Source organism: Chlorella variabilis, assembly GCF_000147415.1.
Source record: "Chlorella variabilis unplaced genomic scaffold CHLNCscaffold_14, whole genome shotgun sequence".
In the NCBI taxonomy this organism is placed as follows: Eukaryota; Viridiplantae; Chlorophyta; class Trebouxiophyceae; order Chlorellales; family Chlorellaceae; genus Chlorella; species Chlorella variabilis.
The window spans coordinates 1,109,101-1,124,755 of NW_005435074.1; the positions used below are offsets into that span (position 1 = coordinate 1,109,101).

Sequence of the window (15,655 nt, forward strand, 5' to 3'; positions counted from 1 at the left end):
TAGTAGTGGCTCTGCAGCTGGTACTGCGTCCTGGTGGGCACGTGCTCCAGGTGTATGGCGTGGAAGGCGCGCCCCAGCTCCCGCATCCCCGCCTCCAGCCCCGCCTCCTCCTCCTCGCTCAGCAGCCCGGCGCAGGCGTCGGCCCCCATGGCCAGCAGGCCCATCGCAGCACACCGCTCCTCCCCCAGCGCAGCGCGCAGCTGGGAGTGCGCGCTCGACACCCAGGCCGCCCTGCACGCGGGTGGCGGCAGCAGTGGGGTGGTGGCTGGGGTAGCGGAGAGCGCAGCCTGGCGCCAACGGGGCAGCAGCGGGGGCGTGGCGGCAGCGGCAGCGACTGTGTGCAGGCAGGAGCAGCAGGCTGGGGTTGGTGGGGTTCGAAGTGGTGGGCTACAGGAAGCAGAGGCGGTACTGTGGGCAGCACAGAGGAAGCAACAGGCGCATGCAGGGAGCAGCAGGGAGCAGCAGGTGCGGCACTGCGGCGCCGACAGCAGTACCACCCCTGCCGCCACCGCTAGACCTCACCGCTCCTGGGCGCTCGCCGCCGGCATGGCCGCCGTCTGCTGCGCATCGTAGCGCGGAGGCGGGGCGGCCCCGGGGCGGCAGGCCAAGCCTGTCACCCACCGAGCCTCCTCCTCTGTGGGCTGCGCCGGGCGCGGCCGCACAGCGGGCAGCTCAGCCTGGTACTCGGCGCCCCGCCGCACATCTGTGTCATCCTCTGGCTTGGCTGCCTGGCGCGGGGGCTTGGCGCCACGCCCGCCGCGCTGCTGGCCGGCCGGCGGCGGCGGCGGGGGCATGAGCACCTCTGGCGCTGCCCGCATGCGCACGCTCTTTCGGGTGCCCTTGACGTGCTGCCGGGTGAAGCTGCGCCCGTCCCTGCGGCAGGAGAGGGCGGCGGGCGGGGGAAGACACGGAGGCAGGCAGGGGGGCCGGCAGCGTGTGGGTGCAGGCACTGGTGTGGAGAGCTCATCGACAGCTGTGGCGGTCGCCCAGCTGCTCCCCGGCGGTGTCTGCGGCACGGCCTGGGCAGGCGGGCAGCAGCAGGCCGGCCCGCCAGCCCACCTAGCATAGTGCGCCCTGCCCAGCCGCTCGCAGTACAGCCGCTGCTCCGCATTCACCGCCGTCTGCACGGCGCCGCCGTAGTGGGTCAGGCGCCCCGCTGTGCGCGCTGCCTGGCGCAGGTACTCCAGGCTGGAGCGCAGCGGGTCCTCGCTGAAGTCAAACTGCGCATAGGCAGGAAGGGGAGGGGGGGCGGGCGGGCAGGGAGGAGGGGTTAGGACAGCGCCAGGTCAGGACGGATGCAAGGGGAGGCCCGGCCAGGCGGGGCTCGCGTGCCCTGAGCAGCACGCAGCAGCATGCGTTGCCGCCCCATGCCGCGCACCGCACCTCGGCCCGCGGGTCGTGAGCCAGCGGCTGGCTGAAGCGCGGCGGCGTGCCCACCACCACCGCCGGCAGGCGCGGCGCCGCGGGCGCCTGCACTGCGTCCACGTGTGTCACGCCGCCAAACGCCTCAAACCCGGGGTGCCAGGTGCCGGGGGGCAGGTCCAGCCGCCGCTCCGCCAGGTCAGGGGTGGGCTTGCGAGGCTGGCGGCCGCCGCTGCGCCCCCGCCCGCGGACGCCGGCGCTGTCCTCGCTCGCCCCCCTAGTGCTGCCGCCTCTGCCCCTTGTCGACTGAGAGGCGGCAGGCTCCTTGGCGCCCTTGCCGGCCGCCTGGCTGGCGGGCACCACGCGCAGCACGACCCTTGCGTCGGAGGCTGCCAGCGCCCTCCTCCTTTCCTCCTCATCCAGCTGCTTGGCCAGCTGCACTATGTCGCGAGGCGCCGCCGTCCGCACCGCAGGCACCGCCGGCTGGCTGCCAGGTGCTGGCTGCACCGCCGGTACCAGGCGGTACGGCATGGGGCCCATCAGCGGCACCGGTACGGGCACCGCCGACGCCGCCGGCAGCCCGCCAGCCGCCGCCCCGCCCTGTGCGCGCATCAGCTGCTGCTGCATGGCCAGCAGCACTGCCGCTGGGACGGCCAGGCCGGTCATGGTGCCGCCGCCGGGTGCCGGCATGGTGACCAGCTGGATGGCGGTGCCTGCGGCGGCTGAGGGCGCTGCTGCCGCTGCTGCCGCCAGCGCTGCTGCCATGCTGGGCTGCACTGGCGCCATCTGAGGCGGCGGCGGCGGCGGCGGCCTCAATGCTGGCGGTGGGGGTGGTGGCTGTGGCTGCGCCGGCACCTTGGCCCTGCTGCGCCGCTTCAGCACTTCTGTTGGGATCATGTCGTCGGAAAAGGTGGTCGTCTTGCGCTTGCGCACCGGCCGCCCTGAGCCTGTGGCGACGGGCTGCGGCAGCGACCCGGCCTGCTGCGCCGCGCCGTTCTCAGCCAGCCCTGCAGCGGTGTCCTGCCTCAGCAGCAGCGCCAGCTGCTGCAGGGGGTCGAATGGCGGCTGCACAGGCTGCGGCTGGGGCGCCTTGCCTGCCTGCTGCAGCTGGGCATTGCTGGTGGCCAGCACAGGAGGCATGCCGGCAGGCCCATCACCAACGCCCGACACGAGGCGGTAGGGTGGCGCTGACAGACCGCCGTTGGCGACCGCACTTTCATCGGCAGGCTGTGCGGCTGGGCCTCCTCTACGTGCAGACCCAGCATCACGTTCTTGGCCTTGATCCGCATGGCGGCGGGCGGCGGCGGCCAGAGGCGGCCAGCGCCGCTGGGCTCCACTCGTTCGGCGCCCGCCCTGCAGCGTTTGGGGAAGCGGGTGGCGGCGGCGCTTGAACACCACCAGGCGCTTCCAAGGCCCGCTGCGCGGCTCGGCGCTCATTTATGTGGCGCCCTGCTAGCATGTGCAATAGCTGCTGGGAGCTGGCCGTGCTCTTGACCACGCTCCCGCTTGAGCAGCAACCGGCGGCACCCACGTCCCCGGAGGGCGCTGGGAGGCCCAACGGTAGCACCAAGCACCCATGTGCCCCCCCCAATGACTCCATACAGCGTGAGGGAAGGGTCCCCGCACCTGTAGGGACGACAGCGTTGACAACGCGATGCGGGTGGTCAGCTCAGGCTCACTCCCGGCGTGTAGGCTGCGTAAACAAGTCTACAGGAACCCACATGTGGAGCACGAGGGAGAGAGAAGGCGGGGAGGGCATGTGGCTCCCAAAACTTCCTATGAAGTTGGAGGTCGGCCATGGAATTGGAAAGGTCATCATGAGGGAAGAAGTTACAGCAGCTGTGAGAGGAGCTCTTTAAGCTTGTGACAAGCATCCTACACCGAAGTAACGCCCTGTGATGGCATTAAACGGATGAGGAAGCGGCGCTGCCCATCGTTTTTGGACGTGAACCAACGCCGCCCACGGGTGTGACACAAGTGGCTTTTTGCGCGGAGTGCACACTCTTTTAGCGCACACGCTTGTCGGCAGATGCTGCGCCTCCAGTACGGTGCTGCCACGTATGAAGCTTTTATACAGACCATCGGCCAGCTGATGTCTACTCGTGGCGGTGGGCAAAAATGACGAATAGAAACAGACGCAGTCTTGCCAATGCAGTGCCAGATGCATTCAGAGCTGAGCACAGGCAATCATTCTCACTATTGAAGTGGTTGGCCTCGACGTTGACCAAACCCATTGTGAGTGGCGTGGGCCACGCGGCGGTTCAGCGCCCTTAAGGTGAGAGGAAAAAATCATGACACACACTGCTGTATTGCAAATTCGACTCAATAATGCCCGTGACAGGTCCTTCTCGGTGATTTTTGTTTTTTGTAGGCTGCATCCACCTCCGAGCTCAGGAGACGCGGCGGCGGGGACGGCAGAGTTGACCCGCTGCGCCATGCTATGATGATGATTCCCTGCACACCCGCGTTCATTACCTCCTTCTTGTTGATCCTCTGTCTTTCACACATCTGACCAGCACATTCCAACCCTGCGGCGCCTTCCTGAACCGCACCACGCATCTCCATCTCACCAGCAGGGAAAGCAGCCTGTTCGCTCCCTTTCCCCCGCGATCAAGGCAACATGCTGCTGCAAGGACGCCCTATCACGCAGCTCTTGTCGCTTAGCACGCTGCAGCGCGGTCAGTAATAGGCAGAGCAGCTGGCGCAACAAGCTCTGGGACTCGGGTTGAGCAGCGGGCAACTCGCAGGATGCTTGCTGCCTCGCGCGCCGCCACCACCGCCACCGCACCGCCGCTCGCCCTTGGTGACAAGCCGGCGTCGCTCCTGTTGCAGGGATGGCCAGCTTATCCAAGGAGGTAGTCACCGGCCTGAACATCCTCAAAAAGGTGGCCCATGGATAAAAACAGCCTGATGGGATGGGCCGCATGGTAGCCGTAGCGGGCAGGCCACACAGCACACTGCCGCTGCCGCCTGTACCTGCCTCCATCAGCTGGCGAACCCCAATGCAGGGCCAGGACCCGCCGCTGAAGGCGGACGAAGAGCTGCCCGAGTGGCTGTGGCAGCTGGCGGAGCCAGAGAAGACGCTGAATGAGCTGCGGCGCATGAAGTCGGAGAGTATGACGCCCGAATTGGTGAGCAGGGTGTGCGCGGGGCGATGGCTCAGCACGAGGGTTCCAGCGCAGCGTTAGGGGTTGGCGTGGGTTACGTCAGCAGCTTCAGCCTGCTGAAGAGTGCAGGCGTGCTCGCATGCTGCTTGGCGCCTGCCAGCGCCGGACAGCACGCGCACCGCTCGCCGCTGCCCACTCCACCCCCACCCCTCCCGCAGCTGGATCGGTATGTCAAGCTGGAGAACCGGAGCGGCATCCGGAACTTGAACGAGTCAAGAGCCAAGTGATGAGCAGCTGATCGGCTCGCCGCCTTCCTTCCCTCCTTGCTGCCACCTCCCTTGCTCCCCTTGCTCCACTCCACCCCATCCATCAGCTCTTGAGATTCTGCAGGCGATTATAAATGGCACCATCTGTTGGTGCGCGCTGTACGGATCGCTGTGGAGACACACGTGCAAATCAGCATCAAAAGGAGAGCGGAGAGCAGGGGGAGAGAGGAACAGGGAGAGTCAGGAGGGGAGCAAGAAGCTAGCAGTGCGGATATGTCAAAAACAGCAGTGTGCTGGGCGAGCACTCGGGCAGCGGGTGCAGGCGGGCATCACCAGGCATCGACCCAGGGCGCCAGCGCTGGCTGGCCAGCTCAGCGTGCATGCCGCCGCTCCAGCCCGGCGGCGGGCTCATATCTTGGCAAACGCCTGCTCAAAGTCTGCCCAGATGTCGTCCGCCGACTCGATGCCGCAGGAGAAGCGGATGAGGTTGTCCTTGATGCCCACCTGGGCACGCTTCTCGGCGCCCTGGTCCCAGTAGCTGCGGGCGGGAGCGGGAGGGGGCGGCGGCACGTCGGGCGCATGGCGGCAGCCAGCCGGGCAGCCAGCTGGGCTGAGGGGCGGGTGGAAAGCCGCGGCCTCAGCATGCAGCCTGCCTGCCTACTCACACCACACACACACACACACACCACGGCATGCTCCCTCCTGGCTCCCCGGGCTCCCCACCCCCGCCTGCCCCCACGCGCCCGCCCCGCCCACCTGATGACCGTGGGCTGCTCGATCAGCGACTCCACGCCGCCCAGGGAGGGCGCGATGTAGGGCAGCTGCACAGAGTCGACAAACCGGGCGGTGCGCCACAGGTCGCCGTCCACCTCAAACGACACCACGCCGCCGTACCCGCTCATCTGCGCGGCGGCAATGGCGTGGTCGGGGTGGGAGGCCAGGCCCGGGTAGTGCACGCGCGTGACCAGCGGGTGCGCCTCCAGCCGCGCCGCAATGTCGGTGGCGGTGGCGTTCTGGCGCTGCACGCGCAGGTCCAGCGTCTTCATGCCGCGCAGCAGCAGGTAGGAGGCGTGCGGGTCGATGGTGCCGCCCAGCACGTTGTGCATCGCGCGCACGGCGGCCACCAGCTCAGACTTGCCTGCAAGGGGGGAGGGGCGGGGGCGGGGCACACGGAGGCAGGGGTGGGTGGCCGCCACGGCCAGCACACAGCCGCTGCACGAGCAGGCACGCCCCAAGTGCTCGCAGCCAGCCGCCGCCTGCCCCCCCGGCTGCCGGCTCCCCGCCTGCTGGGCGCCACACACACACCCTCCCCGCCCCGCCCTGCCCACCCGCGATGGCCCCCGCCAGCACGTCGTTGTGCCCCGCCAGGTACTTGGTGGCCGAGTGGATGACCAGGTCTGCGCCCAGCGCCAGCGCCTGCTGGTTGATGGGGGTGGCAAAGGTGGAGTCCACCACCACCACCGCGCCCTTGGCCCCGCACAGCTGCTTGATGCGGGGGATGTCCACGCAGCGCATGTACTGCACCACATGGGGGGGCGGTGTGTGTGTGTGCATGAGAGTGGGGTGCTGCAGGCCAGTCAGCGCCTCCACAGAAATGAGCAGCAGCGAGTGGCGGACCAGCCGGCCAGCCAGGCAGGCAGCCGGCAGCAGCAGCTCACAGGGTTGGTGGGGCTCTCGCTGAAGAACAGAGACACCTGCAGGCAGGCGGGCGGGCGGGCGGGCGGGCGGGGAGGGAGCACCGAGTGAATCGCTGGCCCCTGCTGCCTGTCGCAGCCGAGCTGCTGCTGGAACCACCCGCGCCACCCCGCCCGCCCCGCCACCCTGCTGCCCATGCCTGGCGCGGCGCCCCCCATCCCAGCCCTCCCCCGCCGCCGCCCCCGCCCTCACGTCGTGCTGCTCCAGCGCCGCCTCCAGCGCCGCCAGGTCAGCGGGGTCGATGACTGTGGCGGAGATGCCCATCTTGGGCAGCACCGTCTGGATGAACTGGCGCGTGCGGCGGTAGCAGTCGGTGGTGGTCACGATGTGCCCGCCCGCAGGCACCAGCGCCAGCAGCATCTGCACGCGCAGAAGCGGGGGCGGGGGCGGGGCGGGGCGTCAGCGCGGCCTGCAGAGCGTCCCAGGCCAGTCAGCGCAGCCTGCCCCAGCCTCTGCTCCCCCGCCGCTGCTCCACGCCGCCAGGGCGCCAGCCCCAGCTGCCCATGCATATCGCCGCCTGCCTGCCTGCCCCTGCCGCCCTGCCGGCGCAGCGCACCCACCCACCGTGGTGGCTGCGTTCATTCCCGAGGAGGAGACCAGGCAGTCCTCTGCGCCCTCCAGCTCGCGGATCTTCTCCTCGCAGGCGCGGGTGGTGGGGTTGCCGTACCGCCCGTACTCGTAGCTGCCGTACCGCCCCTCCTGGTACGCTATCAACTCCGCCGTGTCCTGGAACGTGTACGTCGCCGTCTGAACTATGGGCGTGGTCAGCGAGTCTGCAGGGGGAGATGCGGGGCGCAACACACTCGGCCAGCCGTCGCGCATGTGTGGCACGCAGGCGCGGGCGCCCCCCGGCCGCCGAGCGGATCATGTATGCATGCACGCCCCGCGCAGCCGCTCTGCAGCCACCACATCGCCAGGGCACAAACCAGCAACACGGGCGGCCAGGTGGCGGCGGCCCGCGCGCCGCCGGCTGCCCGCGCTGCTGCATGCAGGCCCCTGCGGCCAGCAATCCGCGCAGCTCGCACCGGACACCCGCGGTCTGCCTGCCCGCTCGCCGCCATGCACTGCCTTGGTGGCCCGGCTGGTCCCCGCCAGCCGGTCATGCTCCAGGCTGGCTCCGTTGCTGGTGGCGTCTTCGTTGGAGGCCATCACTTCCGACACCGCCCTCACCGTCACCTGCTGCCGGCTGATGGCCTTGCAGAGCCGGTTGCAGGGCACAGACCGAGCCTGGCTGCCCGGCAGCTGGCTGCTGCGCCTCGTGGACAGAGGGCAGAATGTGTGGGACAGCTGGGCGACGGTGAGAAACAGCGGGGCCATGTTGGCTGCGGGAGCAGCGGGTAGGGGAGACGGAGGGCCGGGCAGAGCAGGGGGAGGCCAATTGGCAGCACGGCCTGGCAATTGAGGCCCACGGATGACTGAGGTGGGCGAGCCGATCCATGCATCAAGTGCATCCGCCGCCTTTCCACCCGCACTCGGCGGCGGTGTGCCAGCGAGCCGCCCCTCCTGAAGTGGTCAATATATTGCAGGGTGCAAGAAGAAGAGTGGGCCGGGCATGTCATCCTGCCTAAGGCCCCAAATTAATAGTTTAGTAATCAGCATACATGCAGCGTCAGGGACGCTCTCCCGGCGGAGAGTGTACAGTGTCGTGCCGCGACGCCCCGCGCCATGTCAAGCAGCAGGGCCAAAACTCCAATGCATTCAGCATTTAGCAACAAGTATGGGGGAAACAATTCGTGTGGGCTCGGCTCGGGGGCGCGGTCGTGGTGTGTCGCACGCTCTAGTGAAGGGGCGGAGCGCTGAGCCAGAGCAGCGCTGCGCCCGAGCTGGCTACGCTCGCCATCACACACTTCTCTTCATCGCTCGTGCACCCTCGCCCGCTCTGCTGCCTACCGGCTGCCAAACAGGCTGCCAAACAGGCCGCCGCCGCCGGCATCCTTGCCCCACTCCACCTTCCCAAGGTCGATCAGCACCTGCAATGGGCGCAGAGCCGGACAGCCAGAGCTGGCAGGTGTTGATGGACAGGAGCTGGCAAGTGTCGATGGGGGCGGTGGCCAGCGTGCGAAGGGCCAGTGCCCAGTCCCCAGCTTGCGGGCCAGGGGCTCAGGCAGCCCCTGCCGCGCAGGCTCACCACTCCGATGTTGTCCTGGCTCCCCCGCTTCACCGCCAGCGTGGTCAGCTTGGAGGCCACCTCCTGCAGCAGCGGCAGGGGGGCACCAACCCTCAGGGCAGCCCCCACCAACCCTCCGCTTGCTCGCCCCGCCTGCTCGTCCCCCCCACCGCCCCAGCCGCGGCGCACCTGCGGCTCCAGCCCCCGCTGCAGGTCGCGCCGCGCCAGCTTCACCACCTCCTGGCTGTCCATCACATCCCACAGCCCATCGCTGGCCACCACCACAAACTCATCGCTGTCGTGCAGCGCCAGCTCGGTCACGTCGGGCTGCGCCGTCACCGGGTTGCCCGTGAAGTGCCTGCACTGGTTGGGTGGGCACCCCCTCACAACAGACAGCACACAAGCAACACAGCGGGCAGGCGCGATGCAGGTGCGCCGCGCCACGCTTGGCGAGGCGGCAGCAGCGGGGTCGGGCGGCGCGCGCCTGCTGTCTGCAAACTTTTGGTCCCACAGCTCAAAGTCGATGCCCTTCTGCAGCAGCAGCTTCAGGCCCGCCTGCCCCTTGAACTCCATGTCGCCAAACGCCCTGCAGGGCGGCGCGCGCCGGCGGCCGTGGGGCCGTGGCGGGGGGAGTAGGGGAGGCAGCACGCAGCGCCGTGCCGAGGGCAGTGCTGCGTAGGCGGCCGGCCGCTCATGCGGCCCGCCAGCCCAGCCACGGGGCCGCCGCGCCGCGCCGCGCGCGCACCTGCTGACCGCCAGCACGCCGCACACGCGGCCGTCGTCCACCCAGCCGCCCACCGACTCGATGCGCTCGATCTCGGCCATCACGCCGGGCGTCTTGCCCCACACGCGGTGCTCGGTGGAGAGGTCTACCGCGCGGCCGCCGCGGCACAGCACGGCGCGGCTGTCGCCCACATTGGCCACCACCACCAGATCCTTGCGCACCAGCAGGGTGGTGGCGGTGCACCCGCTGGTGGCCTCCTCGTCGGGCGCGTTGGCTGCGGTGGGTGGGGCAGGGGCGGGTGCGGGCATGCATGCGTGAGCATACAGCGGGGTGGAGGGCGCATGCCCAGGGCGGCCTTGCCTCTGCCTGCTCCCATGCCGAACGCGCCGCCCACCCTGCGTCTGCGCCCCTCACTGCCCTTGCTCCTGCCCCGCCGGGCCCGCCCCCTCCTGCGCCCACCCCTGCGCCCAGCCACCCACCGTGCATCCAGGCCAGCAGGTCCTCGTCAGCGTGCGTGAAGCTGTCTGTGAGGATGGGGGTGAAGGAGAGGGGGCAGGCCAGGCCCGCAAGGTCCTGGCTCACCTCCAGCCCCGACTCCACGCCCTTGCTGTCCAGCACCCGGGTGAAGATGCGGTACAGGTTCTGCTGCAGGTACTGCGCCGCCGCAAACCCGCCGTGGCCGTCAAACACGGCTGCAGGGCGGGGGAGGCGGAGGCGTGTGCAGGCGGGCGGTGAGGAGGGAGGGAGGGAGGGAGGGGCAGCACAGCTGCCATGGCATGGCCAGACTGGGACAGCAGGCAGGGAACGAGGTGCATGCCAGCGAGGGCGAGCGGCATGTCCTGCTGCTCTGAGCACGCTGCTGCTGCAGGGCCTGTGGTGGACGGGGCGCAGCCAAGCCGCCGCCACTCACTGGCAAAGAAGAAGCCGTGGCGGCCGTGCGGCACCACCTGCACCGCGTCCTCCATCGTTTCGCGCACACCCTGCTCCAGGCTGATGCCGTAGCGCAACGCGGAGTGGCCATACGCCTGCTCCCAATCAGCCTCGTCTAGTGAGCTGGCTGCCACACTGCTGCTGCTGCTGCCGGCCACCGCGCCGCAGCGCCACCCTTGCCGAGCGGCGCTGCAGCCCCCTGCAGCTCGCCGCCTGTCTCGGCAGGCCGACCCGAGAGCCGGCTGCGCCCGGACGCCGCTGCTGGAAGGCCGCTGCTGCCTGCAGCTTGCGGTGGCTAGCGTTGGTGGCGAGCAGCAGTTGGCTGCCGCCTCTGCCGCGCACACGGCCCCAAGCATAATGTGCGCGTCCTCGGTCGTTGTAGAAGAGCGGGGGAGAGGGATCGTAAGCAACCCAGGAAGCGAGGCCAGCTCAGCCCCTGATGCAACGAGAGAGCAAGCATCGCTGGCGATCGCTGCACCACCAGCCTCTTTCCTGCGTCTTTCTGGGAGCGAAATCCGCGTCCAAGCCAGTCCAGCCACCCAGAGCTTCCTTGGGCGCCGCGTCCCCTGCCTCTCCCGCCTTGCAACTTTAAGGGATCCACCTGTGAGTACCATGCACTGCTGCTGCTTGCCCTGCGCTGCCTCCAGTCCCGCCGCCGCCATTCGACGACCGCCCTGTGTGCAGGCCTCAACAGCGGCTCAGCTCCCGGCAAGTCGACATGGGTGGCGGTGAGTAGGCAATGCTGCTGCCAGGCGGTGCGCATAAGGCGGCATCAGCATGCACCGTTGCCGCCTGCCGCTAGCACTGCCGCCCTTCTTGCGCCCACGTTTCTGCTGCCACGCTGCAGGCAATGCCCAGAAGTCTGCGACGGCGCGGCAGCGCAAGGCGGAGAAGGACAAGAAGCTGGCAGGTGCGGTGTGCGTCCACACTGCCCGTCTCCACAGCCCAACCTGCCTGCACACGCAGCAAACTTACCTGCCGCCCTTGCCCTCGCATGGTGCTCTGCCCTGCAGGCGGCAAGAGCCAGCTGGCCGACAACGCCAAGGCTCTGTCCATCGTGTGCCAGATCTGCCGGCAGGTGGGCCTGCCAACTTTGCTGCGCCGCTGCTCGACGGGGTTTGGAAGGGCCCACTGCTCAGCTCCTCTCTGCCTGGCTCCTGCTCGCAGTCCTTCATGTGCAACATGACCCCAGCCAAGCTGAAGGAGCACAGCGACAGCAGGCACCCCAAGCAGAAGTTTGAAGAGTGCTTCCCAGGGCAGCAGGCATAGGCAGAGCGGAGCGCTGGCCGGCATCCTCAAGCCAAATACGATGTGGCTCCCGGCGCTGTGCTGCCCATCTCTCAGCGCCGCCGATCCATATACTGATCTGATGGCAACACAACACGTCGACTCTAGACAGCATTCCGGCAGCAGCGTGCAGCCCCCTACCACTGTCACCTGCCGCAATTAGTGCAGGCCTCCTCCAACCATGTTCATTCGCCTTCTTTCATGGATTTTGAGTTTCACCGGGGCACATGCGCCGTAACCAAACAGTAAACACATTCCCTGGTAGCGTTGGCACTCAAGAGGCACAACCAAATCTCATATGATGTGAGCTGTGACGGAAGAGCACCGGAACTGTACAGGGGGTACTACAGGAGGCCCGTCACCCAGGCCTGCCCATCCTCATGCGCTCGCGCAGGGACAGCCTGCCCATGCCCGCATCTCCCTGCTGGCTATCAGTCAGCTGTGGTGCTGCCGGCTGCGGCTGCTGCTGTGGGGCGGCCGCTGTGGCGGTGCCGCCACCCATCATGACGTCGTCTAGAGGCTGCGTGGCCACATCGTACTGCTGGGTGCTGCCAGAGTTGGCTGGGAAGGAGGCACCCGTCGCCAGCACCTGGCCCTGCTGCTGGCCGAACACAGAGGGTTGGGAAGACAGGCCCACCGCAGAGTCTGCTGCTGCTGCTGCTGCTGCTGCTGGCGGGCCAAGCGCGGCAGTGGCGTCCACATCCATGGCAGCGGGCGCAGCGGGCGGCGCCGACGCAAACAAGTCGCCAAACATGAGCCCAAAAAGTGAGGGGACAGGCAGGGCAGCTGGGGCGGGAGGAGGCACGGCAGCTGCATCGGGGGCCGCCGCCACCTGCGGCTGGCTCTCCTGGACCGCGGCCTGCTGCTGCTCGGCCTGGGCTGCCCCGGCCTGCTGCATCTGCACGGCCTGCACCTGTTGTGGCACAGGCGGCGCCGGTGCTGGCTGCTGCGCGCGTGTGGTGTCGGCTGCGGGCCCGGCGGATCCCTGGGCCGCCTCCTCGCCCGCCCTACCTGCTGCAGCCTTGGCCAGCGCTGCGTGGCACTGCCGCACCAGCTCCTCATCGCTGTCCTGCAGCAGCTCCGCGCCCCTCATCCTGCAAACAGATAGACGGGCATGGGCATAGATGGGAGGGTAGTGTGTGTGTGAGGTAGGCAGGTGTGGTTAGGAGGGGCAGGGCCAGACCAGGCATGCGCAGGAGCGGGCCACCATGGTCCCCAAGCCGGGCATGGCGGGCTGCCAGGCTTTCAGGGATGGGTGACAGGAGCACAAGGAAGGCTGGCCCCAGGCTGGTCTGCTGAGCCATGCACACGAGGGCGGCAGCATACCTCCGACACACGACATACGTCCCTGCCCCGCCTGCTCCACCAGCTGCCGCAGCCGCCTGGCCGCCTTCCTTGCTCTTGCCACCGCCGCCGCCGCGCGGCGCCACAGTGGCCTTAGGCTCTGCCTTGGGCTTGGCAGCTGCCTTGGGCTTGGCATCTGCCTTCTTGGTGGCAGGTGCCACGGCAGGCACCAGGTTGGGGAGCCGGCGCTTGCGAGGCTGGCTCCCCGCCGCCCCAGCTGCCGGCGCCCCGGCTGCTGGCACCGCCTCGGCTGCCGGTGCCCTGGCTGCTTGCGCCGCCTCGGCTGCTGGCGCCCCGGCTGCCGGCGCCGCCTCGGCTGCCGGCGCACCGGCTGCCTGCGCCGCCTCGGCTACTGGCGCCGCAGCAGGCCCTGCTGCCCTTGCCAAAGCTGCCGCAGCCACCGCCGCGCGAGGGTCTGGGCGCTCTGCAGCCACAGCAGGCGGCTGGCCGCCCGTGCCAGGCCCCGCCGCAGGCTGGCTGCCCGTGCCAGCCCCTGCCGCAGGCTGGCCGCCCCTGCCAGCCCCCGCCGCAGGCTGGCCGCCCCTGCCAGCCCCCGTCGCAGGCTGGCCGCCCCTGCCGGCCCCCGTCGCAGGCTGGCTGCCCCCGCCAGCCGCCGCAGCACGGTCGCCACCTGCCGCCACCCAGGCTGCTCTGTCCAGGCGGGCCAGCAGCAGGGCCAGCGAGTGCTTGCACAGCCCGTGCTCCTGGCCCCAGGGGCAGCTGCAGTGCACCTCGGCCCTGCAGGCACGGCAGACTGAGGGGGCGGTTCACTGCACGCAGCAAGCGCAGCTGAGCTGCCTTGCTGCCCCTCAGCTGCCTCCTCGCCCCACGCACCAGTCCAGGCGCGGGCCGCTGGTGGCCTCCAGCTCTATCTCCACACCATACTCCTCGCCGCCGCTGCCCTGGCACCGTGCCTTGAGCAGCCTCTGCTCCAGCGACCCGCTGACGCCAAACAGCTTGCTCTTGGCCACAATCTCGTCCTTGGCGCGCTTCACAAACTTGGCGCCTGCCTGCGCCGGGGTGGGCATGGGCTGGGCTGGATTGCATGCAGGTGCGCCAGCCCCAACCAAACAGAGTCGGGCAGGCAGCCCCCAGCCCACCTTGTAGGAGTGGAACTTGTATGAGGCAAAGGCCAGGATCCCCGCCGCAGATTCGAAATCGATTCTGATGTCCTCCGCCCGCGGCTGCAGAAAGCAGGGCAAGCTTGGAATGCACCACTAAAACATCCTGTTGGGTGGTGGGTATGCTTGGGGTGGCGGCGGCGGCAGGCAACGGCAGGCGGCGGGTGCAGGCGGCGGGTGGGCCGCCAGCAGGCCAAGGGGCACCTCTTGCGGCAAGCCCACCTTGTCCTTGTCCTCATCTGCATCGCCAGGTCCCTGCTCAGGGTCCGCAAAGGCCGACATGGCCGCCAAGGTTCCTCGGAGGAGCTGGGCTTTGCAAACCCCGCGCGGCCCTGGACGCAGCAACACACCACCGCTGGACCAGCGGCAATAGCCCTGGCCTGCAATCGTGCGCATGGTCGTCGCCCTTGCCTTCCACCCAACCAGCGCGCGCAATCGCCGGTGGCTCCCCACATCAGACCTCTCCTCATCCAGCCACACTCCGTTGTCTGGGCTGCGCCACTGCACGGTGTCTGTGCTCTGCCGCCGGGGTGCCATCGAGGTGAAATGCGCCTCCCCGAGACCCCAACCCTGCGCCTGGCTGCTCCTCGGCTGCCTCTGGCTGCACGCTTGAGGCTGGACTTGTCCCGATGGATGTTTAAGAAACTCCTCCTGCTCTTCCCCGCTGCCTTGCAGACCATCGCCACCATGAACGCCGTTCAGCTGAGGCAACCAGCCTTTGTGGCCAGCACCACTGCTGGCCGCGCCCAGACGCGGGCTCGTGGCTTGGTGGCGTGCCGGGCGCAGCAGCAGGGGCCGGTGCAGGAGCTTGGCCGCAAGGCGGCGGCGGTGAGGCCCGCCGCCACCCTTGACTGCAGCACTGCCAAGTCAAGCCGCCGGCATGCCACGCTGCTGTAGCCGCCGAGCAGTGCTGCCTGGCTGGCCTGCTGCCGCCGCCGACAGCACCCGCTGCCCCTGATGCGCTGCTCCTGCAGGCGGCGGCCGCGGCGCTGCTGGCGGCCGCCCCGCTGAGCGGCGCTGCGCTAGCGGGCGAGTTTGACCTGCTGGCCGAGGGCACCCCCTCCACCTACGTGCTGGACGATGCCGCGGTGCTGAACAAGACCACCAAGAAGACGGTGGGGGACCAGCTCAAGGCACTGGAGGTGAGGCCCGGGCAGGTGGAGCAGCCATGGCCGCCGCCCTGCCTGCACGCTCACGGCAGCGCGGGCTGCGGGCACGCTGCGGGGTGGCTGCACGCAGGCGGGCCCGCCTGCCCGCGTGCCGCAGCGACGCCAGGACCGGGGCGGCAGGCCCGATGGGCGCTCACCTCCCGCGGGCGCCGCCCTGCCGCTGCCCTGGCGCAGGATGCCACGGGATACCACCTGGAGGTGGCCACCGTGCGGCGGCTGGAGTTTGAGAACGACACCTTTGCCTTTGGCGACAAGCTGGTCAGCAAGTGGTACCCGGGGGCAGCCAAGGTGCGGTGCGGTGCCGGGTGGGGTGGCGCGCCACGCGCCTCAACAACAATGCCTGCCGTGCCTGCCTGTGCTCCAGCTGACGCGCGATGCCGCGCGTCGCCGCCTCCGCCAAAGCCTCTAGCTCGCTCCTGGGCTGGCTGCTGCTGCTGCTCTGCCGCGGGCACGCGCTGCCCAGGAGCGAGCTAGAGGCTTTGGCGGAGGCGGCGACGCGCGGCATCGCGCGTCAGCTGGAGCACAGGCAGGCACGGCAGGCAT

The 15,655-nt window shown here is 69.2% G+C and overlaps 6 protein-coding genes across 6 annotated transcripts in view; 3 read left to right on the forward strand and 3 right to left on the reverse strand.

Annotated features, from left to right (window-relative positions):
• Nucleotides 1–4,196: 4,196 nt before the first annotated feature.
• Nucleotides 4,197–4,756, forward strand: CHLNCDRAFT_135806 (hypothetical protein; the record flags this gene model as incomplete). Its single annotated transcript, XM_005846298.1, has 3 exons — nt 4,197–4,247; nt 4,371–4,493; nt 4,688–4,756. The coding sequence occupies 3 exons, from the start codon at nt 4,197–4,199 to the stop codon at nt 4,754–4,756; spliced, it is 243 nt and encodes an 80-aa protein (XP_005846360.1).
• A 387-nt stretch (nt 4,757–5,143) lies between these two features.
• Nucleotides 5,144–7,579, reverse strand: CHLNCDRAFT_24830 (hypothetical protein; the record flags this gene model as incomplete). Its single annotated transcript, XM_005846464.1, has 7 exons — nt 5,144–5,273; nt 5,492–5,873; nt 6,064–6,253; nt 6,394–6,429; nt 6,623–6,790; nt 6,995–7,203; nt 7,456–7,579. The coding sequence occupies 7 exons, from the start codon at nt 7,577–7,579 to the stop codon at nt 5,144–5,146; spliced, it is 1,239 nt and encodes a 412-aa protein (XP_005846526.1).
• Nucleotides 7,580–7,935: 356 nt separating this feature from the next.
• Nucleotides 7,936–9,569, reverse strand: CHLNCDRAFT_36133 (hypothetical protein; the record flags this gene model as incomplete). The annotated part of the gene is made up of 4 exons (XM_005846465.1): nt 7,936–8,400; nt 8,559–8,621; nt 8,727–8,919; nt 9,283–9,569. 4 exons carry the CDS (start codon nt 9,567–9,569, stop codon nt 8,317–8,319), a joined length of 627 nt encoding a protein of 208 aa, XP_005846527.1. The 3' UTR covers nt 7,936–8,316.
• A 1,340-nt stretch (nt 9,570–10,909) lies between these two features.
• Nucleotides 10,910–11,460, forward strand: CHLNCDRAFT_135809 (hypothetical protein; the record flags this gene model as incomplete). Its single annotated transcript, XM_005846299.1, has 4 exons — nt 10,910–10,919; nt 11,039–11,101; nt 11,205–11,269; nt 11,359–11,460. The coding sequence occupies 4 exons, from the start codon at nt 10,910–10,912 to the stop codon at nt 11,458–11,460; spliced, it is 240 nt and encodes a 79-aa protein (XP_005846361.1).
• Nucleotides 11,461–11,836: 376 nt separating this feature from the next.
• Nucleotides 11,837–14,225, reverse strand: CHLNCDRAFT_135810 (hypothetical protein; the record flags this gene model as incomplete). The annotated part of the gene is made up of 6 exons (XM_005846466.1): nt 11,837–12,572; nt 12,805–13,246; nt 13,454–13,560; nt 13,657–13,832; nt 13,923–14,006; nt 14,166–14,225. 6 exons carry the CDS (start codon nt 14,223–14,225, stop codon nt 11,837–11,839), a joined length of 1,605 nt encoding a protein of 534 aa, XP_005846528.1.
• A 405-nt stretch (nt 14,226–14,630) lies between these two features.
• The window catches only part of CHLNCDRAFT_58309 (hypothetical protein), a gene marked incomplete at its 5' end in the record, with an annotated part of 1,988 nt that continues 963 nt past the window's right edge, over nt 14,631–15,655 (forward strand). Inside the window, 3 exons of the mRNA XM_005846300.1 lie at nt 14,631–14,771; nt 14,918–15,085; nt 15,287–15,400. Of these exons, the coding sequence (XP_005846362.1) occupies nt 14,631–14,771; nt 14,918–15,085; nt 15,287–15,400 (423 nt within the window). The remainder of the gene's footprint in view (nt 14,772–14,917; nt 15,086–15,286; nt 15,401–15,655) is intronic.